Raw genomic sequence first — 23,687 nt, forward strand, 5'->3', positions numbered from 1 at the left:
TGAAAGCCCCCCCCCCCGTACAGCTGTTATAAAGGGGGAAATTATCCACAGAGACCGAAGCCGTTTCTGTATCAGCTGTAAACATGTTTATTTCAGTCTGTGGGGACTGACTCACTGCTGCCTCCGCTGGACGTTTCTTTGTTCTAAACGGATTTTACAAAATATTCACACAGCACCAAATCACAATAATCTCAAATTAATGAATATTATAAAGTATTCTTCAAAACTGTCCTCCTGACATGTTTCAGCTTTCCCAGATATTCTCTCTCTAAAAACTGTGCCTCTTACACTTTTCCAAAATGACCTCATTTTCACTTTAAAAACCCGAACGTGAACGTCTGAAAAGGAGGCGTGTCCTCTGCAGGTAATAGGTGCACATTGCTCACAGAAAATGTGGACATTAACCTGCAAACAAGCATGAAAGTGGACATGCAATCACACACTCGCAGGACTCATGCATCAGGAATGATGATGTATAAATATCGACCACCAATTCTGTGTGTCCCTGATGCAGTCCACATCCCTCCTGGTCAAACTGGAGCATTTTAATCCAGAGGAACAGAGCCAGGATCGGGATCAATAATGCACAAGTGGTCGTTATCCTAAAAGTATTGCCCCCCAGGGTGTGTGTGCACGTGCATCTGTGTGTGTGTGTGTGTGTGTGTGTGTGTGTGTGTGTGTGTGTGTGTGTGTGTGTGTGTGTGTGTGCAGGGTGGAGGTCTGTTTTGACTATAAAGGTGGATGAGGTAGCAGTAGGTCATCACAGGAAAAGAGGGAGGAGGAGGGGTGAGGACACACACACGTGTGCTTTTAGTGCAGTTCATTTACAACCACCAGGGCATTACAGAAACCACACACACACACACACACTTTTCTGTTTGTGTCTTTGTGAGGGCCCTCACTGACATAATATAGTCCCAGCGCTTTAACCCTCCCCATCACAGCAAACCTAACCCGGGCTCAAACCTGAACCCTCAAACCTGCTCTCGTGTGCTCTCCTTCCAAAACGTCCCCGTAAACACTCGGGTCCCCACAAAGACTGATATACGAGTGCAAACACACGCCTAGCCCTGCTCGCAGCGGTCATCCGTCATCCAGACTCTGACACGACAGCTCTGTGGGGGTGAGGAGGAGGCAGAGTGGAGGAAGAGGAGGGGGCCTTCATCCTGGGGCGCCGCCCGCCATCTGGCAGGGAATTCTGGGAAGGCCAGAGGAGGCCAAGACCACCAAAAGGGGGAGGTGGTGGGAGGTGTGAATGGTTGGAGGCCATGTTTGACTTTACTACTGGTGCAGAATGTGCATAGGTGGGGGGATGACAAAATAAAAGGGACACCTGCACACGTCTAAACATCAGCTGATCAGATTAATTAATCAGTCAGTAAGCAACACGATGCACTAATATCATCCCTGATATACTGACGATGCTGACTGTGCACTGGTATATGTGTTTTTGTACTCTTACATCAGAAAGATTTAAGTAACAAAAGCGACACGATTTATGAGAAACAATCGAGTTTTGTTCAAAATTATGTCCACATTTAAATCTGGCACCAACTTACAAAAAGGTTTTCATTTTTAAGGATGTATATGACATCACCGCTTTTACCTCTGCAGTCTCTGATTGTCAGAAATATATTTATTTTAAATGAAAAACAAACTGCAGAGTTTAAAACAACAAACTATGACTGACACCCATGCACCATCCATCCATCCATCCATCAACCATCCATCACCATCCATCCATCCATCCATCCATCCATCCATCCATCCATCCATCCATCCATCCATCCATCCATCCATCCATCCATCCATCAACCCATCCACCATCCATCCATCCATCCATCCATCCATCCATCAACCCATCCACCATCCATCCATCCATCCATCCATCCATCCATCCACCATCCATCCATCCATCCATCCATCCATCCATCCATCAACCCATCCACCATCCATCCATCCATCCATCCATCCATCCATCCATCCATTCATCCATCAACCCATCCACCATCCATCCATCCATCCATCCACCATCCATCCATCCATCCATCCATCCATCCATCAACCCATCCATCCACCCACCCATCCATCCATCCACCATCCATCCATCCATCCATCCATCCAACGTCCAGGTTAGACATTGAACCGCCTCAGCTGGCTCCTTTCGATGTGGAGGAGTAGTGGCTCTACTCTGAGCTGCTATTATTATTGAGATTAAAATGTGTCATTCACAGTGAGCCAGTTTGCTTTGTTCGTGTGTTTGTGTGAGGTAGTTTAGACTGCATGTATCTGTGGGTACTCTCTGTAATCAGCTGTTTGCTTCTGTCCCATCAGCCCATCCTGTATGAAGGTCAGGACAAGAACCCGGAGATGTGTCGCGTCCTCCTCACCCATGAGATCATGTGCAGGTAAGACAAGAGAAAACAAGTGTTCACAGATTCAGCGCCTGGCTCAGGGGCGCTTTGGCAGGAGAGCAGGCGGCTGTTTGAGTCAAACCTGTGACTTTTTAATTTGTACTTTTGTTCAGGCTGGAGCAGGTTAATAACAGAGCAGTGCAATTATCTCCCTGCAGAGTGTGTGTGTGTGTGTGTGTGTGTGTGTGTGTGTGTGTGTGTGTGTGGAGTGTTAATTATGCTTGGAGAGGAAGTGTGTGTTTGATTGGATAATGAAGAAGTTTATATGTGAAGAAGACTTTTTGTCTCTCAGAGACGAAGGTGTTTAAATTTTAAGTAACTGATTAACAGCATTTTGTAGGTGTGGCCAAAAACATTTAAACTGCTGTCACATAAAACTGAACCGCTCTGCTGCCTGTTGTCATTATTCTGTGTCACATATATAATGTTACAGCATGAGGTGCTCAGAGTTTCTTATAACGAGGCAAATGTATGCAAATATGATCCCACTGAGCAGTTTTTTGCTTTTATAACGCGCTGATGTCAGCTCATCATGCAGCCCCTCTGCAGGCTTGTTTCAGGATTATTTTGAACTGTGAATCATGCAGAGCTACTCTCCTAGAGTCCACGACAGCAAACAAAAGAGCTGGGAGTTGTTATTATAGTCGTATTTTTATGTAGCGGTGCAGTGATTTTTGTTGTCATGCCTCAGATTAAATGAAGTGATAACACTTGGATACATAAGTCTATAATCTTTCTGAGCCTTTTAAAAGCCCAGAGTTTGGCATTTATGCTCCTTCTGAGAGCACATACTGTCATCCGCTGGTTCACTGAGTTTATTAGAAAATGATCTAATTATAATTTTTATTATAAACAGGCTTCAGACTCCTTGTCCAGGACCTTTCAAGTACTTTTAAGGTTCTTCTCCATGATTTTCCAGTGCATTATCTCTGTGGTAAACTACATATTTATACAAATGCATACTCAAAATGGCATTAAGCCTTAAACCACAAATAACTTCATTTTAAATAAATTCTTTATGTGTAATAAAGTTTGTGTCTAAGACTCAAAGTATACAAATCAAAACATCAAGATGGTGCAAATATATGCTTGCGTTATATCCATGTAAACAGCATCAACTCAAAATGCATATTTCACTTAAAATTAATATGAGCAAATCAATAAATGTACGGGCCAATTAAGGAGCGCCTCAGTTCCTTCAGTTTGTCCGTTAGCTGCTTCCATCAGGCTCTGAGATGAAGCAGTTTCCTCAGTAAGTGCCGATCAGCTGCATTTCTGTGTGACTGTAGAAGCCATAAATGATCATCTTTAACATCTTTGATCTCTAATAACAGTAAGACGGCATGAGGAGCAGCTCACTTTGACCCTGATGACATCCTGCTGTTAATGCACAAGCACCTGCCTGATAGTCTTCTCAGGTGGAATTAATCTATCATTAATAATTATATTATTATTATTATCCCTTATACAAACGTGCAGACTTAGTCTTTTATTCGTCACATGCCAACACGTGTACACGTTTGTCTGCTAGAGCTGAGAGCAGCTTCAGGACAGGTGGTGATTCTTCCAGGTATTAGTCAGATCCACAGGTGTTCCCAGAGGAACCGGGCTAATACGTGAGAAAAGCTGCAGGTTTGGGCAGTGGCAGCTTTCCTGATGTGTGGCCGTCACTCAGTTCGCTGTAGGTTGGCTAGTTGTGCATCAGGGTAAAGTTTGAGTTGCAGGAAGTAACAAAAGTTTCTGTTCCTGTTCTCGGCAGATCCCATAACTGAGTAGCATCGCTATCTTTCAACACACTGCATCTGAATACTTTAACCCGCAGCTTTGCTAGCTTGGACAGACAGTAATTAGACGTCTGCCTCCTGGAAAATCCTCAGCTGGGACCTCCTGAGAGCGCTGCCTCACTCTGTCTTTAGGGGCGGGGTCACAGACTGGCGGGGGCGCCAGCGAGGCTTTCTGACACATTTCTCCATCTAATAATCAAACGGACAGAAACAACTTGAAGCTCGATCTCCAAAATTCAAGCACTTTTCTAACCTTAAAAACACATTAAAATTCAAGGATTTTCAAAGTCTGTATAAAATGGAGTTTTATGATGAAAATGTGTTTGCGTGGGTGAAATAGACATGATGATTTTTTTCATGTCTAATTTAGTTTTCTTGGACTTTTCTCACAGTGACTGCATTTAAAAGGTTTTAAAGGATTTTATAGATTCTGTCAGACTTCAGTTTCACTTTTATATGTTGTTTAAGTTCTCCTCATATTTTAATTTTGGGCAGGATTTTAAATCTTGAGTATGAATTTGGTTCCTTTTGTCTTTTATTCCAGTTTTTTCCATTTATTGGAATCACAGCTTTGATTATATTTGACTTTTTTCCAGATTTGAGGGATTTTGTAACCTCGAAGCTCCTCTGAGACTTTATGAATTGTGTTTGTACATTTGTCGGCCTGAACACTGTGTGTGTGTGTGTGTGTGTGTGTGTGTGTGTGTGTGTGTGTGTGTGTGTGTGTGTGTGTCAGAAACAAAGAGCAGCTGCTGGGTTGTTGTTCGTCACACCAATCAACACGTTTCCTGCCCTGCGTGTCTCTGCTGTCGTCTGTGAGTTAATGGTTTTACTGGTTCAGACGGAGGAGTGAAGAACAGTAGTGTGTGTGTGTGTTTGTGTAGCATGGTGTAACTAGGACACACACATATATAAATATAACTGAATCTGAAGTGTGAGTCTGAGCTGCAGCCGTTTGTTTCTCTGTGTTCAGAAAAAAGCATTTTTGATCGTTGCTGTTTATTGATTACTGATCAGTTTAAGTCCTTGATGCTGTTCTGGTTCCATGTGCGGACATGATTTGCTTCTAAAAGGCTTCTATGTGTAGCAAACTGGGTCATGTGGTCCAAGCACTGGGTAAACTGGTGATAATCTAAGTGAACTGGTTTCCATTTAAACTGTGTAAATACCAGGAAGCGGGTGCAGACGTGAACCAAATTATTCAGATGTGAATAAATTTGTTAAAAATAAACTGGTTTGAGTGTTTATTGGACTCGATTACGCAGGAAGCTCCTTTGTTGGCTTTACTGGTTTCCACTTTGGTCCTTCGGCGGTTTGATTGGGCAAAGGTCTGAGAGCCCCCCCCCCCCCCCCGTCCTGTGAGTTTCTGTCGATACGAGCTTCATTTCCATAACGATGGCTGTCGGCGTCTCCGAGCTTCAGTCATTATGTGATTGAGTGCGATTATTAACCAGCTTCCCCCCCGATGGAGGCTGTTTCCATTCACTAATGAGTGAGACGGCCTCACTGTTTCCAACATGTCTCTCTACCTGCAAGGCCCCAGGTGAGGTCGTCTTTATGGGCGTCCCCATTGGTTTGTCTACCTGGATGCTGCACCTTTGGGTGTAGCACCTGCTGCAGCAGGTTGGCCTCCTCTGTTATTTTTAGGGGTTTTCTTCAGCTGTTAAAGCTGTAAAGACATTAAACATTTGATTTAAAACATTTTTCCTGCATGAAACTCACTGCGAGTTCTCGTTTCAGACCTTAAAGGTCGGTTATCTTGTATCTTGTACAAGTCCAGGTGACCTGATTTGGTGGGAGATCTTTGGTGTATGTGAGTCCCCAAAAAAGGAAAAAAAATGCACTTGGTAATTAATTCTGGGCCTCATCGTCCTGACTTTTTGTTGATATCCCTCTCATTGTGGTTCTCGTGTTGATGAAGCTGCTATTAGAGCTCACTGCTGACAGATTTATATTTAACAGTCAGCAGGAGATGTAGAAAAAACATTTTTCATGCACTCACACAAAAACCACCAACATGAACTTCCAGGTTATCTCTGGTTTCAGGGAGAAACTCGATCAGTGACACGTTTTTAAAGTGAGAAGCTAAAAAAAGTCTTTTTGCTGTTGAGTCGATTACAGCGAGAGAAGTTTAGGAGAAAAATTAAAAATCATGTTGTTCAGGATACAAAAACAAGCTCAACATGCAAACTCATTAGTCCCCTCACCCCCCATCCCCCACCCCCATCCCTCATCCTTCATCCCTCACCCCTCACCCTATTCTAGCAGAATTCGGGGGTACCTGCTCCTGCTGCGACTGGGTGGATTGATCCAAATATCGATGCTATTGATACCGATGATGGTGTTGGTATCGCATCGATACTGGCGTGATCAAATCGATAGTTTGTTTCAGTTCATCAAAAAGGAGGCACGCTTTGCTCCGCCCCCTCCTCCCTGCTCTGTGGTGATCAGCTGTCCTGCGGTCATGTGGTTCAGCGGCCGTATCGGCTGAGTGAGTGAGAGGAGGATGGTGCAGAGGTTCAGCAACACCAGAAGAAGACCCAGACCCCCAGAGGTCAGAGGCCACTGTCAGATAGCTGATGGGTAACTCTTATAGTGGTGAAAGTGATGTGTCAGTTATGACTCATGTCAGCATCAGTTAAAGTGTTATTGGCCATGATGGCAGACTGCATTCAGGCGTCATCTTATTTTCAGCCCTCTGAATCAAGATAAATTCTTTTACTGGAACCTCAAACATGAAAAATGTCCGAGTATAATAACCATCTGTGTTTGCTGTTTTATTGATACTGCAGAGGCTGAGCCTTTAAAGGCCTCCAAAAACTCCAAATACACGAACAGCTGAAAGCTGTTTGATTGTGTTTACTAATTACTGCGGACAGTAGGAGTCACAGCGATTCAGTGCTCATTAAAATGGGTTCAGATGTGCTGGTGATTCAGCTCATAAATCATGGCGCACGATCACGAGCTGCCTTCATAGGTTAAAAGTCTCGTTATTGGCGATACTTCCCCGTGTTTGCTTGGTATCAGATTGATACCAAAGTCTTCAGTTTCACAAACCAGCAGCTGCTTTTTGTGAATCGGGGCAAAAAAATATCTTACCGTTAACTTTACTCCGTCCTCAGCGCGGGGTCAGGGCTTGACCTCAGGTTCAATACTGAATGTTTGATATTGATCCAATACAGTTTCTAGTCATAGCCAATATTCTTTAAGCAGACAGTTTTTGTGATGATGCACACTGACCTTTGTCCTTTGCTGGCTTGTTGGCCTGCTGAAGACGCGTTGCACGTCCTCCGAGGAGGTCATGTGATGTGTTCAGTTGGTCTGTTTAAGGATTACTCAAAAAGTTTTGGATGAATTTGGAGGAAAATGGCACAAAGTGATTAACCTTTGGACTAAACCTTTAAAACCTGAAACCATCAGAAACCTGACCTGGATCAGTCTGTGTGGTGTTTCCGCCCCGGCAGATTTTCCTTTTGCAGAAATCTGAGTAAACAAATAAGAACGATCTTTAATGGGTGTCAGAAATACTCAGAGTGCATTAACTCATATTTGGGACCAATTTTCAGAAAACTAAACTTCCTTTTAAAAAGTGAGATGTGATTAGCGAGCAGTGCTAACAGGATTGAGACTTCACGATGTCCCGCTCGTGATAAACCAGAGAAAGAAAGGAAAAATCACACATTTGTGTTTAAATGGACGAACATAACAGTCAAAAGTTCTCATAATTTAATCTTTTGATTACAGGTTACAGGTAATAGTAGTCTCTATTGGCAGAGCCAGGCAGGAGTGATATTAAACTTTCTTTAAAATGAAATAATGCTTCACTCACTGGATGAGCATCAGCGGGGCAGTTAGGAGTCCTGCTGCTACCCAATGCACTCGGGGTGTCACAGCTCTGCTTTTCGAGCGTGAAGGTAAAAGTCGGCACGAGTAGCTGAACTGTAAACACCATGAAACCAAAGTAAAAAGAAGAGCTCAGCATGTACGAGCTGGAAACCTGGAAAACGACATCAGTGCCAAATACGCTGAGATGGTCCTTTTAAACGGGGTCCTTCAAGCTCAAACAGAAATACTCAGAGAGGTTTTGGGTTTGCAGAGGTCCTTGAGTTAAAGCGTGTAGTTGTGGAAACGTGTGTTGGGATTACTGGGTTATTTTCTGGACTCTGTTGTTCTGGGTTTTTCTTCAGTTACGGAGCTGCAATGAAGTTTCTTGGTATCTCTGTTTCTGGAAGCTGCTCTGTCACACCGTCAGGTTCCTTCACTGTGTTTGAACTCTGACCTCGCTGTCGTATTACTGCAGCGCATCTTAAACTGATCTCTGCAATCACAAAGCGGCGAGCAGGCACAGCAGCGGCAGGCAGGTTGGCACCGTGGCATCGCCAGCGGGCTCCCAGAGGCTCGCCAGCTCTGGGCCGCTCGCCTCGGCTCGGCTCGCCTCACTGCCACCTCGTTCCCTCGCTGGCTGCCAGGCTTCGGGCGATCCTGCGGAAAACCTGCTGCCACGCTCAGAGAGGAAGACGGCGTCCCGGCCAGGCTGGAGCGAATCGGCGGGCCTGGCGGCCACCGTGGTTTTTCAGGCCTTTGGGTAATTACAACACTTGCCCTTTGAAAGCGAGCCCTGCATCCCCGGCCCATCCTACTCTGTGTTATCTGGATGCTATGATCCAAGTGACGTGGTGGGAATGACTGTTTTTTTTTCCTTTCCTGTGTGTGTGTGTGAGTGTGAGAGCAGCATGCCCGGACAAACCTTCTCTTTGTGGCTTAAGTAGATTCCACTTGTGGAGGCGTCTGAAGTGGTGAGGAGGAGCGGCCAGCGGTAATGATGCTTGTGTGGCCCGGCCGAGGCTTGCCGGCCAAACCGGCTCCTGTGGTGCAACTGTTTTTGGGCCTGTGTGTGTGTGTGTGTGTGTGTGTGTGTGTGTGTGTGTGTGTGTGTGTGTGTGTTTGTGTGTGTGTCTGCATCAGGGATGAGCTCTCGCCGCCAAATGAGTGACAGCAGCAACACCACACACACTGTTTGTTTTATTTTAGCGGCACTCTCTCTCTCACACACACACACACACACACACACACACACACACACACACACACACGCACACTCTCATCCCCTCTCAGGCCTGTGTGTGTTGTTCCTCTCAGTCATTAGCCGGCCGTGGTGTTAGCCTGTTTGCGGCCCGGGGGGAAACGTCATTAAGGCGATATTGTGGACGCTCAGCCAAGGTTTGTTTTCGTCTTTGGAAAGGGGCCCCGGGTCCCTGGAGGGGCCCCGGCAGTGCTCCTGGGGTCCAGTTTGTTTATAACACTTCTTTGGCAGTTTGGAGGAGGTTGTCACCACAGCAGCACCAGTGGGTTTCCAATGCTAATTGGTCTCCTGGAACTTTCACTAATGGCTCCAAGTAGCTGGGGGAATAAATTATTGTGGCGCATTCTATGGCAACAGTCACACGTCCATACAGAGACACAAACACGGCGCTCAGTTTATGATTTTTCTGTACTTAGAGATCAAACGGCGCGATAAATCATTCATAAAGCGTCTCATTTGGCATTCGCAGCCTCGATTTGGCGCTTGTTTGTCAAATGGCAATTTGATTCAGGACAGCATGGGGCGAATGCAGGACGTCACGGGTCATATGCAATATGATTAATTTTTAAGAATTACCGGAAGATATGTTAATGACCCTCACAGCGATAAGAGAGCGTGTCAGAAGGAAGGAAATTAGATCTTGTGTCGAGATCGTGTCGTTCTTTTAATGATGGATGGATCGCTCATGTCAGGTTTTTTATTATTTGCATTTCAGAAAGCTCGAGCTCGGCCTTATAAATTAATTTTGACAAATATCTGAACATTTCTGTCTCGTTGGCGGCTGAAAAATGTCCTCTGAGGCCGAGAAACTGCGAGTGAAATACTCTGAATCTAAATGTAAGAGAACGTATGAAAGTGCAGCGTTTTAATCTTTATGTACTGAATCTGAAGCGTCGATGTAATTTATGGCTCTGCAAACATGAACTGAGGGATTAGATGGTGGCTTTTAGCTCCCTCCACACTGTGAACCATCCAGGAGTTTATTTAATTCATAGTATGAATATTAGCAATTTCAGGCCCTCATCAATACGGGACACGTCCACGTGATTGTTTCAGGGCCGACCCCCCACCCAGTGCTACAGTCTGAGACCAAATCTGGTTTCTGTCGAGCGTCGACTCTGAGCATCAGTTCGATGACCTATCCCAGTCTGAACTTTAATGCCTGTGAACCAGAGCAGCAGAAACCTGCATCGGTACCCGGGATGTTTCTGATATCAGGCTGTGGGACAGGTGGCTGCTCAGAACAGCTTAGAGCATCTGACTGGTCTCCTTTTTACCTGCGTGAGATCCAGCCCTAGCTATAAGCTTGATCACACTGATCCAACAGCTTTAGATCCTGGATACATTTTCCCAAATCCTTGAAGGATCTCAGGATCAGGCTCTGGTTTATGATCAGGTGACCAATGAGTGTTTAATCGGGCGCGTCCTCAAACATGAGAGGGCATTAAGGGGAGAGTCTGTCGGTGTGATGTCCCTTTATTGAGAGCATATTTAACCATCTTTGATGAAATTTAAAGATTTCTGGATTTATTTGTTTCTCAGTTTTCATTGTCCACAAACAGATTTCAGTCTGGCTTTCAGCCGTGTGCTGAGACCCTTCTGACTGTCTGGCCTTTTAATGAATTAAATATGAACATATTTATTCATATCGTGTAGTTGTTGTTGCATGTAAAACACTTTGTGTTGCCTTGTTGTTGAAAGGTGCTCTACAGATAAACTGGCCTTGCTCTGATTGGTAGAGGTTGAACATGCAGCCTGAGAGGAACGCCTGCAGGCGCCGCTCAGGGCAGTAAAAACGCTTTAATATCCTCGGCATGTTTTCATGAAGAATAAAAATATTCACAATCAATACCCTCACAAAATAAAGCTTATGTGAATGTCACAAATGTTATTCATTATTTCTGTAAATTTGCTGGATTGTTTATTAAAAACTTGTTTTGCTGGTTTGTTTGAACTCTGACTCACCGCATCGACCTTTTGTAGTAATTAATACAACTGCAGCTACCAATGAACTGAAAACAACAGTAAATTCCTCTGAAAGCTTAAAGGATAATATGATGAATTTACATCACAGTGCAGTAAAGCCCTCAGTTTGTTTCAGTTTGAAACGAGCCCCTTGTTGGCTTCCTCCTGGACCGAGAGCATCGTTAAAGACTTTTCTTTCAAACAGCTTCACGCGGATCCGTGAGAGTCACTGAAGGTCCTCTTCTGCTCATTTCCAGCTTCATGTTTTCATTCCTGGGAGTTTTGCATGATCCACCAAGTTCAAAATATTCAAAGCAGCATCCTGCTGCCTGAAACAGCTTGCACCGTGTCAGGATGAGCAGATTTCAACCTAAACTCCATCTTTCCGTAACGTAAACTTCGAGTGACGGTAAAGGAAGCAGGCGAGGCAAAAAAGCTGCCCAGGCGCCGCTGCAGGTCACCTGGATATCCACGTGTGGGTCATCTTCCCTCTGATTCGCCCACTCTCAGTCTCTACCTACCTAACAGCACCTCCCGTTTTTCTGATGCAGACTTTGAAGGTCTCTGAAAAATGGCATTATGGGATGCTCTGTGATAGGAACATGCTGATCATACAGGAAAAAGTCATAGTGGAAACAACAGCTCCATGTGCATCAACTTTAAACCCTCGTTTTGTAGGTGTTTGGGGATCTTTCATTAACTTTAACTCTCATTAATAATCAGCAGCGTTTCTGAGAACCACAGGTGTCCAAAAATGAAATATTCTAATGCTCAGGTGTGGTTTTAACCCTGGTAGGTCTTTTTATTCATATATATTCTTATTTTATTCCATATCGATCTAACAATGGTTCCTAGCTGGATTGCCGGAGCGTGTTTTTGATCTGGTCATAAAGTCGATATTCAGGCCCGACCAACTGCTGCAGTCAGGGGTATTTACACTATCTGAGTAACTGTACTTCCTGAACTGATGCTACACCTTACGATGCGTTCACTGATGGCCTGCAGCCGTCAGGACATTTGGACACTGTGTCTTTCAGACGGTTTCCAGCAGATTCTGCATGTAAACGTCTGCAGCGGCGTCTCGTCTGCCTGATGGATATTAATGCGCTGGGCTCAGCCTGCTGCTGTTCTACATGCCACGCTGACCCACCACACCAAAAGCCTCATTTGGCTCCACCCGTCCCCCTGCAGAGCTGAAGCAGAAATCCGGCGCTCCCTCCGGATGCCTGCACAGACTCTGGACCGGCTCCTGGCTCGTTTCATTTTGGAGTCTGCGGCCGCTTGGACGTAACGCCGGCCGCTTCGCCCTCTGGCTACCTGGACGGCTGTTTGGCCAGCCGTCCTCTGTTTGGCTGGCTGGTTGTCAGGGCGATGGCACCGGGGAGGGTGGGGGTGCTTCCATCGCTGGGTATCGTCCAACTGTTAGTGACCTTGGCTTGGACCCCACCCAGCTGGACTCAGCTCTGTGTGTGTGTGTGTGTGTGTGTGTGTGTGTGTGTGTGTGTGTGTGTGTGTGTATCTGACACCAAGCTGCTTTTCAAAATAAAAGTTTTTCGGGATGGCTGCATGGATTTATTTTGAAAGCTTTATAAAAATTCATATTTTGGAACAACATCCAGAATTTTCCACAGATTTTATTGAAAGTACAGTTTTGAAATCAGCTTTGGTCCATTTTAAGGAAACCTTTAAATTTTAACATCTGAAGATGTTTAATATGATTTTTCCTTTATGGCTCACATCGTTTTTTTAGACTTGCCTTTCCTTAGAGGCCAAATGGCCACTTGTTGCTGCAGTAGTCAAAATTAGTCCAAAATCACGCTGATTTTAAGTTATTAGAAAATAAAAACATGCGGATTGAAACCATTTGAATATTGCAGTACAATAATATGGTAATCTAGAATACATGCTAACATCGGTGCCCCACGGCGTGAGCTCCGCTGTAAGAACAGGGCTCCTCAGTGTTATTTTAAAGTCGGTCCAGTTGCTCTCTGAGATCGAGTGAGCGAAGCGGCCGCTCGGTCTGAGGTTTTGGGAGAACTCGTACGTACTCGAGGACGCTCACTGTTGCTGAGCTCAGCGAGCCGAGGATGTCTGTGACTCGATGTTTTTCACTTTACAGAGATGCATTTTTGCCCCTACTGGTAAAAAGGGTTCAGTCTGCTGCTTGTTCTAAGTGTGCTGACTCAGTGTGTCATTTCCTTCCACAGCCGGTGTTGTGACAAGAAGAGCTGCGGAAATCGCAACGAGACGCCCTCTGACCCCGTCATCATCGACAGGTAGGTCTGATTTTTGTTTTCCTGCTCGGGTTTCTGGCTCAGTTTGTGGCGCTCATTGAACATCAGGAGTGACGACACAGTGAGGAGGTTGGAGTTTTTAGTTTACCTGTACCTGCAGAGTACAGGTGGCTGTAGCAGCACTGGTTCAGGATAAATGGACTGAATCAGTTGTTTGATGCTCTCTGGTTTCTGCCAGTGAACGCACCACAGTGCAGACTGCAGGTCGGGGTTACTTTAACACCCTTTTGGCTTATTTGCTTCTCACGGTGAACATGTTGTTTCTCATCCATCACGATTCAGATCCTTGGAGTTTTTCCCCACTGATTTCTGTCCCTCAGGCTCCCGTCGGTTTGACCGAATCTCTGAACATCAGCCTAACCCCAGATCTGAGTGGTTGTTGTTGTTTGCATCTGCATCTGAACTCCTCGCTGACAGGACAGATAGGCTCGGCTTTGTCCTTTCCTGTCTGAATGATGTGGTGATGTTTGAATGAGGTGAGATGATGTGTTTAAGTGCACGAGATCGAAATCCTGTCACACTGAAACTGATGCTGCTCTCTCTGTTTTCCCTGCGAGGTGGAATTTTTCTGTTTTAAGAGCTTTTTTCCAAGGAGAGAAACTTTCTAAAAACTTTCTAAACAACGCACATCGTTTATTTTGGGTTAGATCGACGCTGACGGGTGAGTCCTCACAGGGTTACAGAAAGATGCTGAATTTAGTGCATATATTATTGTGCAGTGCACAGACGTGCCACCAGAGGGCAGTCGTTACTGCTGAAACTCTGAGCTGAGCTCAGCGAGCTGTGAAAGGTGAAACTACTGAACTGTTTGATAAAGGTGAGAAAGGTGAGCCGTGGATGAAGCTGTGTCACGGCAATCATTGCAGCCGACCAATCATATTATTGTGATGTCATAGCTTTGCAGCTCTAAGGCGCGGCTTGTCCTGCAGTGGGAAAAAGTTTTCATAAAGACCTAAAGGTTCAGAGATGCGACCTTGATCCCGGAGATGGGTTTGTGCCCCACAGGAAACCGAAAATAAATGTGGAATGAGTCTTTCTCTGTTTGCAGTTGCAGGCGTGAGTCTGTATCCACGTACATTAAAAAAGGCAAACTTCTGCCATGAAGCTACGAGATGATTGGTCCGGTCCAGCGAGGAAGGCCAACAAAGAAAAAAGATTATTGTGTATACATCATAAACTCATCTACAGACATTTGCATGCGCCTGTTTACACACTGCTACACACACTCTATCCTTTACAAACCCGAGTACAGGCCAGTGATTTTATGTTTGGTGCTTTTTAGCCTTTGTTGCGATAGGACAGTGGGGAGAAGGCCACAGGGGGGGATTCAGACCTCTGCATTAGCCTCCACCCCGTGAGCTCCACCAGGTCTTAATTATTTGATATTTATCCCAAACAGAGAAAGCAGGGAGGACAAAAGTCACTTTATCATCTCCCAACAACACCTTTAATCTCCGAGTCGAGCCAGTTTATTTGCATCACATCGAGTTTTTGACTTTTATCGTGTTAAATTAATTTTCTGCAGCTCGTCTTCTCTGCACGGTGGCACAAACGTTTTGATGAGTAAAGAAAATAAATGCTGCTCCTCGTCCCTGCAAATGACCTTTTGACCTTTTTGAGTTGTCTGGTGCCTCTTTGTGAAACCCCCCATGTCGCGGTGCGTTCAAGGACACAGATGCTGAGCTGGCAGAAGAAGCTTTAAAAAGAATAACGTAAAACTTTTATGTTAATGAACTGATGCCTGCAGGGGAGTGAGGTTAGGATCGCATGTGAACATGATAAAATGTATGCATGTCTGAACCTCTGATATCATCCAGCTGTGCAGCTGCTGTTGGCATCACGCTCATTCTTTTGTTTTTTCCTGCCTTTTCTGTTTTTTTGGCGTCTCACTTCTTTCTCACCTCTCGCTTCCGGCACGAGACGTCGCCGTGTGAATCTTTTAATCAACACCAGCAATGGCACAATAACATTTAGATGCTGCAGTACGGGCACGAACTGCCGGCTTCGGATCGCGGCGTCTGCAGCTCCTCAGTCCTAAAGAGCACCGGGAACGTTCCTTCTCTGCCATGAGAGCATCCTGCTGGGAACTACTGCCCCACAGAGCTGATTCAGTGCATGCCAATAAATTCATGCCCTAAGAAAAGTATTAAATGTGTTTTTCTGATTTTAAAACAGCAGCCGTGATTCCTTCATTTATTTTTCATCCAATGCCGCATTAAAAAAACCCAAACCTCCACATCCAATCAGACGCTCGCAACCGTCAGCATCACAATCCTTTATTAACGCCGCACTCGCCCTCGCGTCTAATCCCTCGCCCTCTGTGTCCTTGGAGTGGACGGCTGTCCGTCACAACGCCTGGCTGTGATTGGTCAGGTTGCAATGGTGGGAGCCAGTGACCTCAGAGGAGGTCGGGGGGAGGACGGAGGGAGAAAGGGAGGCCAGGACCAAGTCCATGTTGGCTCGTTAGAGTGGCCTTGGACCTCAGCCACACACACACACACACACACACACACACACACACACACACACACACACACACACACACACACACACACACACAGGTGATTCACACTTCCATACTGTGTGAGCTCTGACACACATTTATGAGAAAATACTCCAGTAAGCCGACAGTGACACACACACACACACACACACTGCTGTGTCCTCTCACCTCAGGCTGCGTGTGTACCTGTGTGTGTGTGTTTTGAGGTTTTGTCACCTCTCTGTGTGTTTTGGCACACATGACTCTAAAGGACTGAAGAACTCTGAGGTCTCCACCCACACCTCAGGGTGATACTGAAGCATCTTTGCAGATCCCACGTGCGCATGTGCCGCGTTCACGTTTGTGCGTGGTGATAACCATCTTGTGGTCGCGTCCCCGTATTTTATACGCGGTGCGTCGATAGAAACAAAATAGTCTGGGAGCTTTTTCCCCTCCTGGGCTGCGCTCTTTGTTCATTCCCTCACTCTGATCGTTTCAGCTCATTTGTGAGTCCTTGTATTGATACTATGATTATTATTCCTTATACTGATTTAATGATTATTCTCTCACTGATAAATTCAGACATTGTGGGAAAAAAGCAGCCAGAAATGCATGGGAGGAATCAACGGTGCTGAACACGGTATTTGTGGGCTGCATCGGTGCAACGTGTTTCCATAGAGGTGCGCCTCAGGTTACAGCGCCGGGTCTCAGACTGGTATGCAGTTTTTGGACATGCAAATACTTCATAGCTCACTTCATAGAGCAAGTTTTCCCCACGCTAACATGTAAGAAAGTAGAGCGGTGTCAGTGAATGCTGCCTGAATCAGTAAAGGTTGAAACTAATCTGAGATGAAGCTGCACTCAGAGTCCTTCAAGAAGCACGTTTTGCCCCTCAGCAGCCGTCTTGGTGACACCTCTGGGCACTTATTTTGGATGTAGAGACAACCTTAACTTCAAGGTCAAAGGTTGCAAATCAAATCTAAATTTAAAATAAAGGTTTGGTGACTTTGCTCCAAAATAAAAAAGCCCACCCAGGGAGGCCCTGCACTCCTGCAGAGCTTCATCAGTGTCTCAGTCTGCACCCTAACCCTGTACCGCCATCTCAGAGCAGTGAATAAAGGAAAATGATGGGGAGCAGAGATTTCTGCCACCACGCAGCTCAAACTGGGACAGAATTCACTAACAGATCGTGCTACGAGTTTAACTTCCTGTTTAACTTCCCTTAACGATCCAGGAATTCTCTGTGTCTGCGACACCAGGGCATCGTCACAGCTTCCAAAGAATAAACATCGATGGATCTGTTCCACTTCCTGCGCAAATCTTTGGACCAAAATAATTATTGTTTCTAAAAAAAATAGCCCATAGCCTTGGTAAGATGGCTGCTGAGTGATAAGACCTGCTCCTGGAAGGATTTGGCTGATTGTGATCGGCTCTGTGGGAGCAGGGATGGATAACCGCCGTCTTCTCCCATAGGTTTATGAATCTCTCAGTCCTGTGTCTCTTATCATGTCCAGTACTCCAGCACAACACAAACGTCACATGAGGACAAGAACGCACATTGATGCGTTGCACACGGCTTTCTTTTAGCCATGAAACAAGCTAACCTGATCTAGCTACCTGCTAAACCTGTCTACACTAGCACCGGAGCTAATGTTAGCACACGTTAGCTAAGAGAAGTTTATCCAATGAAGCTACAGTGAACATTTTTCATTCAAATCCAACCGTGGGCATTATTTCTGTTGGCTAATGTTAGCTAATGTTAGCTAATGTTAGCTTGCTGCCTGACACACTGACCCGTGAGTTATTTCATGTGGTAAAATACCGTCTCTGTGTGTCATTAACTCCCATTATTTGAACTGCTGCAGAGCTACACAAATCTAGGAGTATTTGTGAAGTAAAAACCAGCCCCGTCTGATTCAGCATCTCTGATTCTGATTCGTCTTTTCCCCTAACTCTTTGCATCCTTTCTGCCTTCCTTTGTCCTTTTCCTGAGGCTGCTATAGCGTTAGCATTTTGGGTCCAACATGACGCCTCCTGCTCTGCTCTTCCTCCTCGAGCAGGTTTTTGGTTGTGCGTTCACAACCTTATGAATGTGCGCTCTGTGGCGTCCTGACAAACTCTGGAAAATCATTTTCTGATTCCTGGTTGTTTCTCTGCAGCCTGACCGCTTTAATTAGGACAGGACACTGATACTAGTCCACTAACCCAGGGAATACACACACACACACACACACACACACACACACACACACACACACACTCTGTCAGTCCTCTGCTGGTGATTTACTGGAGCTCTTGTTGTTTCTCTGCATTTCAGTGCCTGTTAAGAAAAGCAGGGATTTATTACAGTGACCACACACCACACACACACACACACACACACACACACACACACACACACACACACACACACACACACTCTTCAGACTGGGGTGATGGTGGTTTAGTGTGTTTTTAGTGACCCATCATGCAAATGATGTGTCTGTGTAGCTGCAGTAAAGCGGTTTAATCCACGTCTCACTGCAGTAAATCAGATCTCACATTCTTCTTCCTGCCTTTACGAGGAAACACTTTTTCTTCTGTCCTTTGCTGTGTCTTCGTGCCTTTCTCTCCACCTTTTGTCTCCCTTCATGCCTCCAACACCTGTGAATAAAGTAGGTGAATGCTTCCTGCCTCGGCTCTCCTCACTGCTGTAACGCTTGTTTACAGGCTCGGTTTCCTTTTGGTCACAGCTGCTGTTAATTTAGAACACGAGTTTGTGAAAATGCACAGAAATACATTCGAATAAAGTGGGTGAACTGCTCCTTTAATCTGTCAGCAGCTTTCGGGTCTGAACCTGAAGCTCAGAGTGTCAGCTGGAGTGTGTGTGTGTGTGTGTGTGTGTGTGTGTGTGTGTGTGTGTGTGTGTGTGTGTGTGTGTGTGTGTGTGTGTGTGAATATAAAAGTGCGGTGATGCTCCTCTCAGAGGTCGCTTTGTTTCCTCCGTTTGCCGGTTAATGGCCGAAATCCTGCCGAGGCAGCAGAAAGCGGCGCTGACAGATCGCCGTAACACCGCTGCTATTACACGCTAATATTGCAATTAGATGGGTGGCCAAGTTGCCCGAGCGGGGCAATAAATTGCTGTAGAGTGTCAAAATGTACGAGGAGGCCGGGCTCTAATTACCCAGAGCGCACCTCTTCACACGCCTGCGCCTCCACCCTCCCCCTCCTCCTCAGCTGTTTGACCATCGCGCTCCTCCCTTAATGGTCGGCCCTACATGGAGGTCACGACCTCCCCTCATCTACACTTGTTCCTCTGGAGCCATTTGCAGCTTTGATGTCATCCACAGAGAGGTCAGTTTAGGGTGATGGAGAGTGACCTTTGACCTCCACACAAGAGGAGGTTCTCCCACTTAGAGCTGCGTGACTTTACGTCTTCTTCAGCTGATGTTCAGCTGCATTTCCCATCAACCCTCCATGCACTCTGAGGAGGATGGATATTACTGCCTCCTCCTCCTCCTCCTCCTCCTCCTCCTATAATGACTGCAAAGGTTTGAAATAAGTGTGGCTTTTTTTGTGGAAAGTGTTTTATTTGTGCCGACTGCTTTGAGAATTAATCATCATTTGCACAAAGAAACTCCTGCGCAGCATCTTTGTCTCACAGTTTAGACGCTTTATCGCCTCGTGGGAGCTGAAACCCCAGCAAGGCTGCAGAGAGGAGAGCAAGCTTGATTTAAAGAGGAGGAAACTGAGGCAGGTGAAGCTCACCTGAGAGGTTTCTGCTTCTGTTGCTTTCAGAGTTTCTCTTTATTTTTTGGTATGCATTCCCATGATATCATCCTGGACTGAGTCAGATCACGTGGTTAGGCAGTCATAGCTTCTCTGGTCCCTGGCAGTCATTGTTTTCCCTTTGTGATGTCATCATTGAAGGAGGAGGAGCTAAAAACGGACCTCCTGAACATAAAATGTAAACAGTTAAATGTGAAGTGGTGTGTTTGAAACTGGTTGGAAAGAAGAGCGACTTTAGCTCAGACGTCTGTTCTTTAGCTGAGTTAAAATCTCTTTGCTCCTATTGGTTAGCATCACCGCATGTTGAGGAAATCTTCATAAGAAGAGATGCAAACTAAAGAATCAGGTCAGGCGGCTCTTCGTCAGGGTGTTGTTGCCCGCTGTATGCACTGCACGATATAAAAATAGACCCCCTCCCCAAGATGTTTAAGTCTGACTCTTAATAGCATTAAATGCTCCAAAAGGCTCCAACAGTACCAACACGGTCCAGAGGTCCAGTTCAGGGACTCCACCTGTCAGAGAGGCCACGCCCCTAATGATGCAAACTTTATTTAAACAGGTGAGTTATAGAAACATCCTCCCCCCGTACAGAGACCACAGAGACCAAAGCAGATTCTGTATCAGCTGTAAACATGTTTATTTCTGCAGGAAACCTTTAACATGGGAGTCTATGAGGACTGACTCACTGCTGCCTCTGCTGAATGTCAGAGGAACTGCAGGTTTTGTTGCTTCAGCACTGGCTTCATTTTTCCACCCTGGAAGTTGATGCTTGATCTGAATTTTGCCTCTTTGGGTAATCACACCACCTGAGACCACCTGACACACCTACCTGCAGGTATCCTTGATGAGAACAGGCACCCCGAACAACCAGACACTAGTGTGACTTTTTCATGTGTTCGTTATTGTCATCAGAGTTTTTATGTCTATGGTAGTCACCGTGTGGTGTGGGGCTTTTAGACTGGAGTGAGTTTGATTATGTACCATATAACGGTCTGTCTGCAGAAGACTCGAGCAGGTGGACTGAAATGAAAGTGAAAACTAGCAGATGGAAATTTGTATGTGGTTTTATGTCATGGGGACAAAAAGACCAACGAGCCACGACTTAAATCGTTAAACTTTAGGATGAAAGTTGGTGTGCTGTCCTCTGGAGTGATGGAAACACCGCAGAGTGTGTGTTGGTGAATAATTCAGTACAAACACCTCGTCACCTGCTGCAGCATCTGACCACCATCTATATTTTACAGCCAACCACCAACCACAAACACACCAACTTAAATCTACGCCGGGTGCACAAAGTCAGCGGTGCGCGAACGCCACTGAGGCATCCGTCCTTTCGATCAACACCAAACTGTCCTGAGAAGCAGAAAGGAAGTCCCGGAAGTCTTAAAGAACTGAACCGTCTCTCAGAGTCCTCCTTACATCCTTTTATATGGCGAGCAGACATGAAGACCACGAGATGCAGTTTTTTCTTTTACGTCCTGCAAGAAATATAACTACCAGGCATTTCAGAACTACAGGAAGCTTTTCATTTTAGTTAGCTTTCAAAATAAAATGCTATCATTCCAACTCTACACGTTCTCCCTCTTTGTCACAACTATAACACACAATCCTTCAGCCTCTCTCATAAACCTGGATGCATCCACTCTCACCCTGACCCTTGCCTCACATTGCCCAGAAATCCCTGCGGCAGCCCCCAGGCCTTCCTCCCCCTTTCACGGACTCTTCCTCATCCTAAGCCTCACCCTACCTCCCTCCATCTCTCGCTCTCCTTTCAATTCTGGCCTCGCCTGCCCAGTAATGTCCTGCTTTTATTGTAAATCTATACTCCTAATCTGGCCGGCTCCGATGGGCCTCACTCGCCCGATCAATGCGCTACAATTGCTGGGAAGGGTCCACAGGGGCAGATAACTGACCCAACCCACCCCCTGTGGAGTTAACCCTCCATAGGGTCCAACGCACACACTGAAACGTGACTTCATCAAGGAGGAAATGTCTCCCTGAAATACTCTGAAACCTTTGGAGCTTTAACTCCCTCAGTCCCAGGTTCATGTTTAGTTATCCTGTTTAAAGGTGACGTCAACCTGACGCCAAGCTGCCTCCTCCAGGGCTCAGAAACACCCTCAAGAAACCTGCAGTTCCTCTAATGTCCACTAGAGGCTCCAGCAGTGAGTACGTCCCTATAGACTCCCACGTTTTGGTGTCTGCAGCTGATTCATAACTAGAAGACCACTCAGCAGAGCACACTCCCCCCACCCCTACATACTGTGCTTCAGCAGACCCCACCCAAAGCTGTCATACTCCATCATAAATTACTGAATCACAAAGGCTAGAAATTAATTGGATTGGCTTTAAAAACTGTAAAACATTATTTAACGCTATATAAATGTGACTTCCTGTTTATTTGAAAATGAGCTCCACGTGAGCCGATGATGGCATTTATAGTCTGAATGTATTTATTCAGTTTATGCAGCCTGACTGCGTCCTCTAAGAACTATATGAGAAAAGAAGCACATTTGCAGAGATTGACTTTTTTTTGTGTTGCGTTTCTAGTTCTCTTTGCATTATTGTATTTTCATTTAAAGTAGAAAAAGACCAACTGTTTCTACCTGAGCTCCAAATTTCATCCTGACAGGTGAAAAATTCACTGAGAGATGAATTTTAAAATTTCACCAATGATGAGAGGGGGATTTTTAAATTTTTGAAATTGTTTGGTGACCTTGACCTTTGACCCTTTACCTTTAAAATGAACTCCTATGTTCGGAGGTATATATATGTTTCATCAGTTTTGGTTGAAAACGAGTTTCATCGCTCGCAGACAGACGTCACCTCTCCTTCGTCGGTGGGTGAAGTAGGAGCAGAGATCGTCCCTCAGACGGGAAACTAGGACCAAACCGTACGGCAGCAGCAGGCAGGGGGCAGCACTGAGTACTTTGATACTGGAAGTACACCAATTTTCTGTATTTTTACTGCAGTACAGTTTAAAACTGAGGACTATTTTTATATTGCTGACTTGGAGATTTTCCTTGTGCTAAGAATCTTCAGACTTCTTCAGAGGCAGAGGAGAGGTCAGAGGTCAAGTATGAGTCCTGTATTTAGAGCTGTGTTTACTTTATGGGGAATGATGCTGAGCTGTGATGGGAGCTCATGAGTGACCTCCGCCTCTGTTTCCAGAACCACGCCGGCATCGCTCGTTTGTTTACAGCAGAGGAGATCCAGCCTGAGCCCCCGGGGACGGAGGAGGAGGGGTGGGAAGTTTTCTTTCTGTCCCCCCCTCCCCCCAGCTCACCCACCTCCACCTGACAGGGTGTCTCCATTAAGCCCTGGTGCAGCGGGGGGCCCGCAGGGGCCCTCGGGGCTCTGCAGGCTTGACGTGATCCAGGCAGAAATGTTCAGTGGCCCGGGGTGCTCACATGCATTTACCACAGGGGTGGAGGTGTGTGGCGGTCAGGTCTCCTGGTGGATGGTGGAGTTTTATTCTAAACACATTGTGATGAATTATAATAAAAGAAGCTTAAACTCTTCATTTCATCTGTTTCTGTGAGAGGTCATACGTCTGTCCAATCAAAGAGCTCCAAGTTTGTCGTCGGGTTAAAAACTCTGGAGACGTGACTCAGTTTGTTTTTATGTCATTGATTTTTCCTCTTTGTTGCTGCCTCATGTTTGAGGTGGAGGAAAATCCTGCTGCAGCTACACCTGAACAGGTGTTAAAAAATGAGGCATTTTTATAGGCTGAACTTGATCCGAATGCAGCGAATGAGAAAGAAATGCAAACCTGTGGATCCAGCTTCAAAACATGAGAGTGGAAGTTGATGTTCCAGGGGGATAAATCCACTTCTCAATGGGAATTCTGCAGAGTTTCAGGAAGTGCTGTCATCGGCTCCCAGAGATGAATGTTGG

The 23,687-nt window shown here is 45.7% G+C and overlaps 1 protein-coding gene across 3 annotated transcripts in view; it reads left to right on the forward strand.

Annotated features, from left to right (window-relative positions):
- The window catches only part of LOC115786703 (transcription factor COE3), a 157,294-nt gene that overhangs the window by 28,089 nt on the left and 105,518 nt on the right, over positions 1-23,687 (forward strand). For all 3 annotated transcript variants that reach the window (XM_030739058.1, XM_030739059.1, XM_030739060.1), the window contains exons 5-6: positions 2,335-2,408; positions 13,454-13,522. In XM_030739058.1, the coding sequence (XP_030594918.1) occupies positions 2,335-2,408; positions 13,454-13,522 (143 nt within the window). The remainder of the gene's footprint in view (positions 1-2,334; positions 2,409-13,453; positions 13,523-23,687) is intronic.

Source organism: Archocentrus centrarchus, chromosome 10 (assembly GCF_007364275.1).
Source record: "Archocentrus centrarchus isolate MPI-CPG fArcCen1 chromosome 10, fArcCen1, whole genome shotgun sequence".
Classification (NCBI taxonomy): Eukaryota; Metazoa; Chordata; class Actinopteri; order Cichliformes; family Cichlidae; genus Archocentrus; species Archocentrus centrarchus.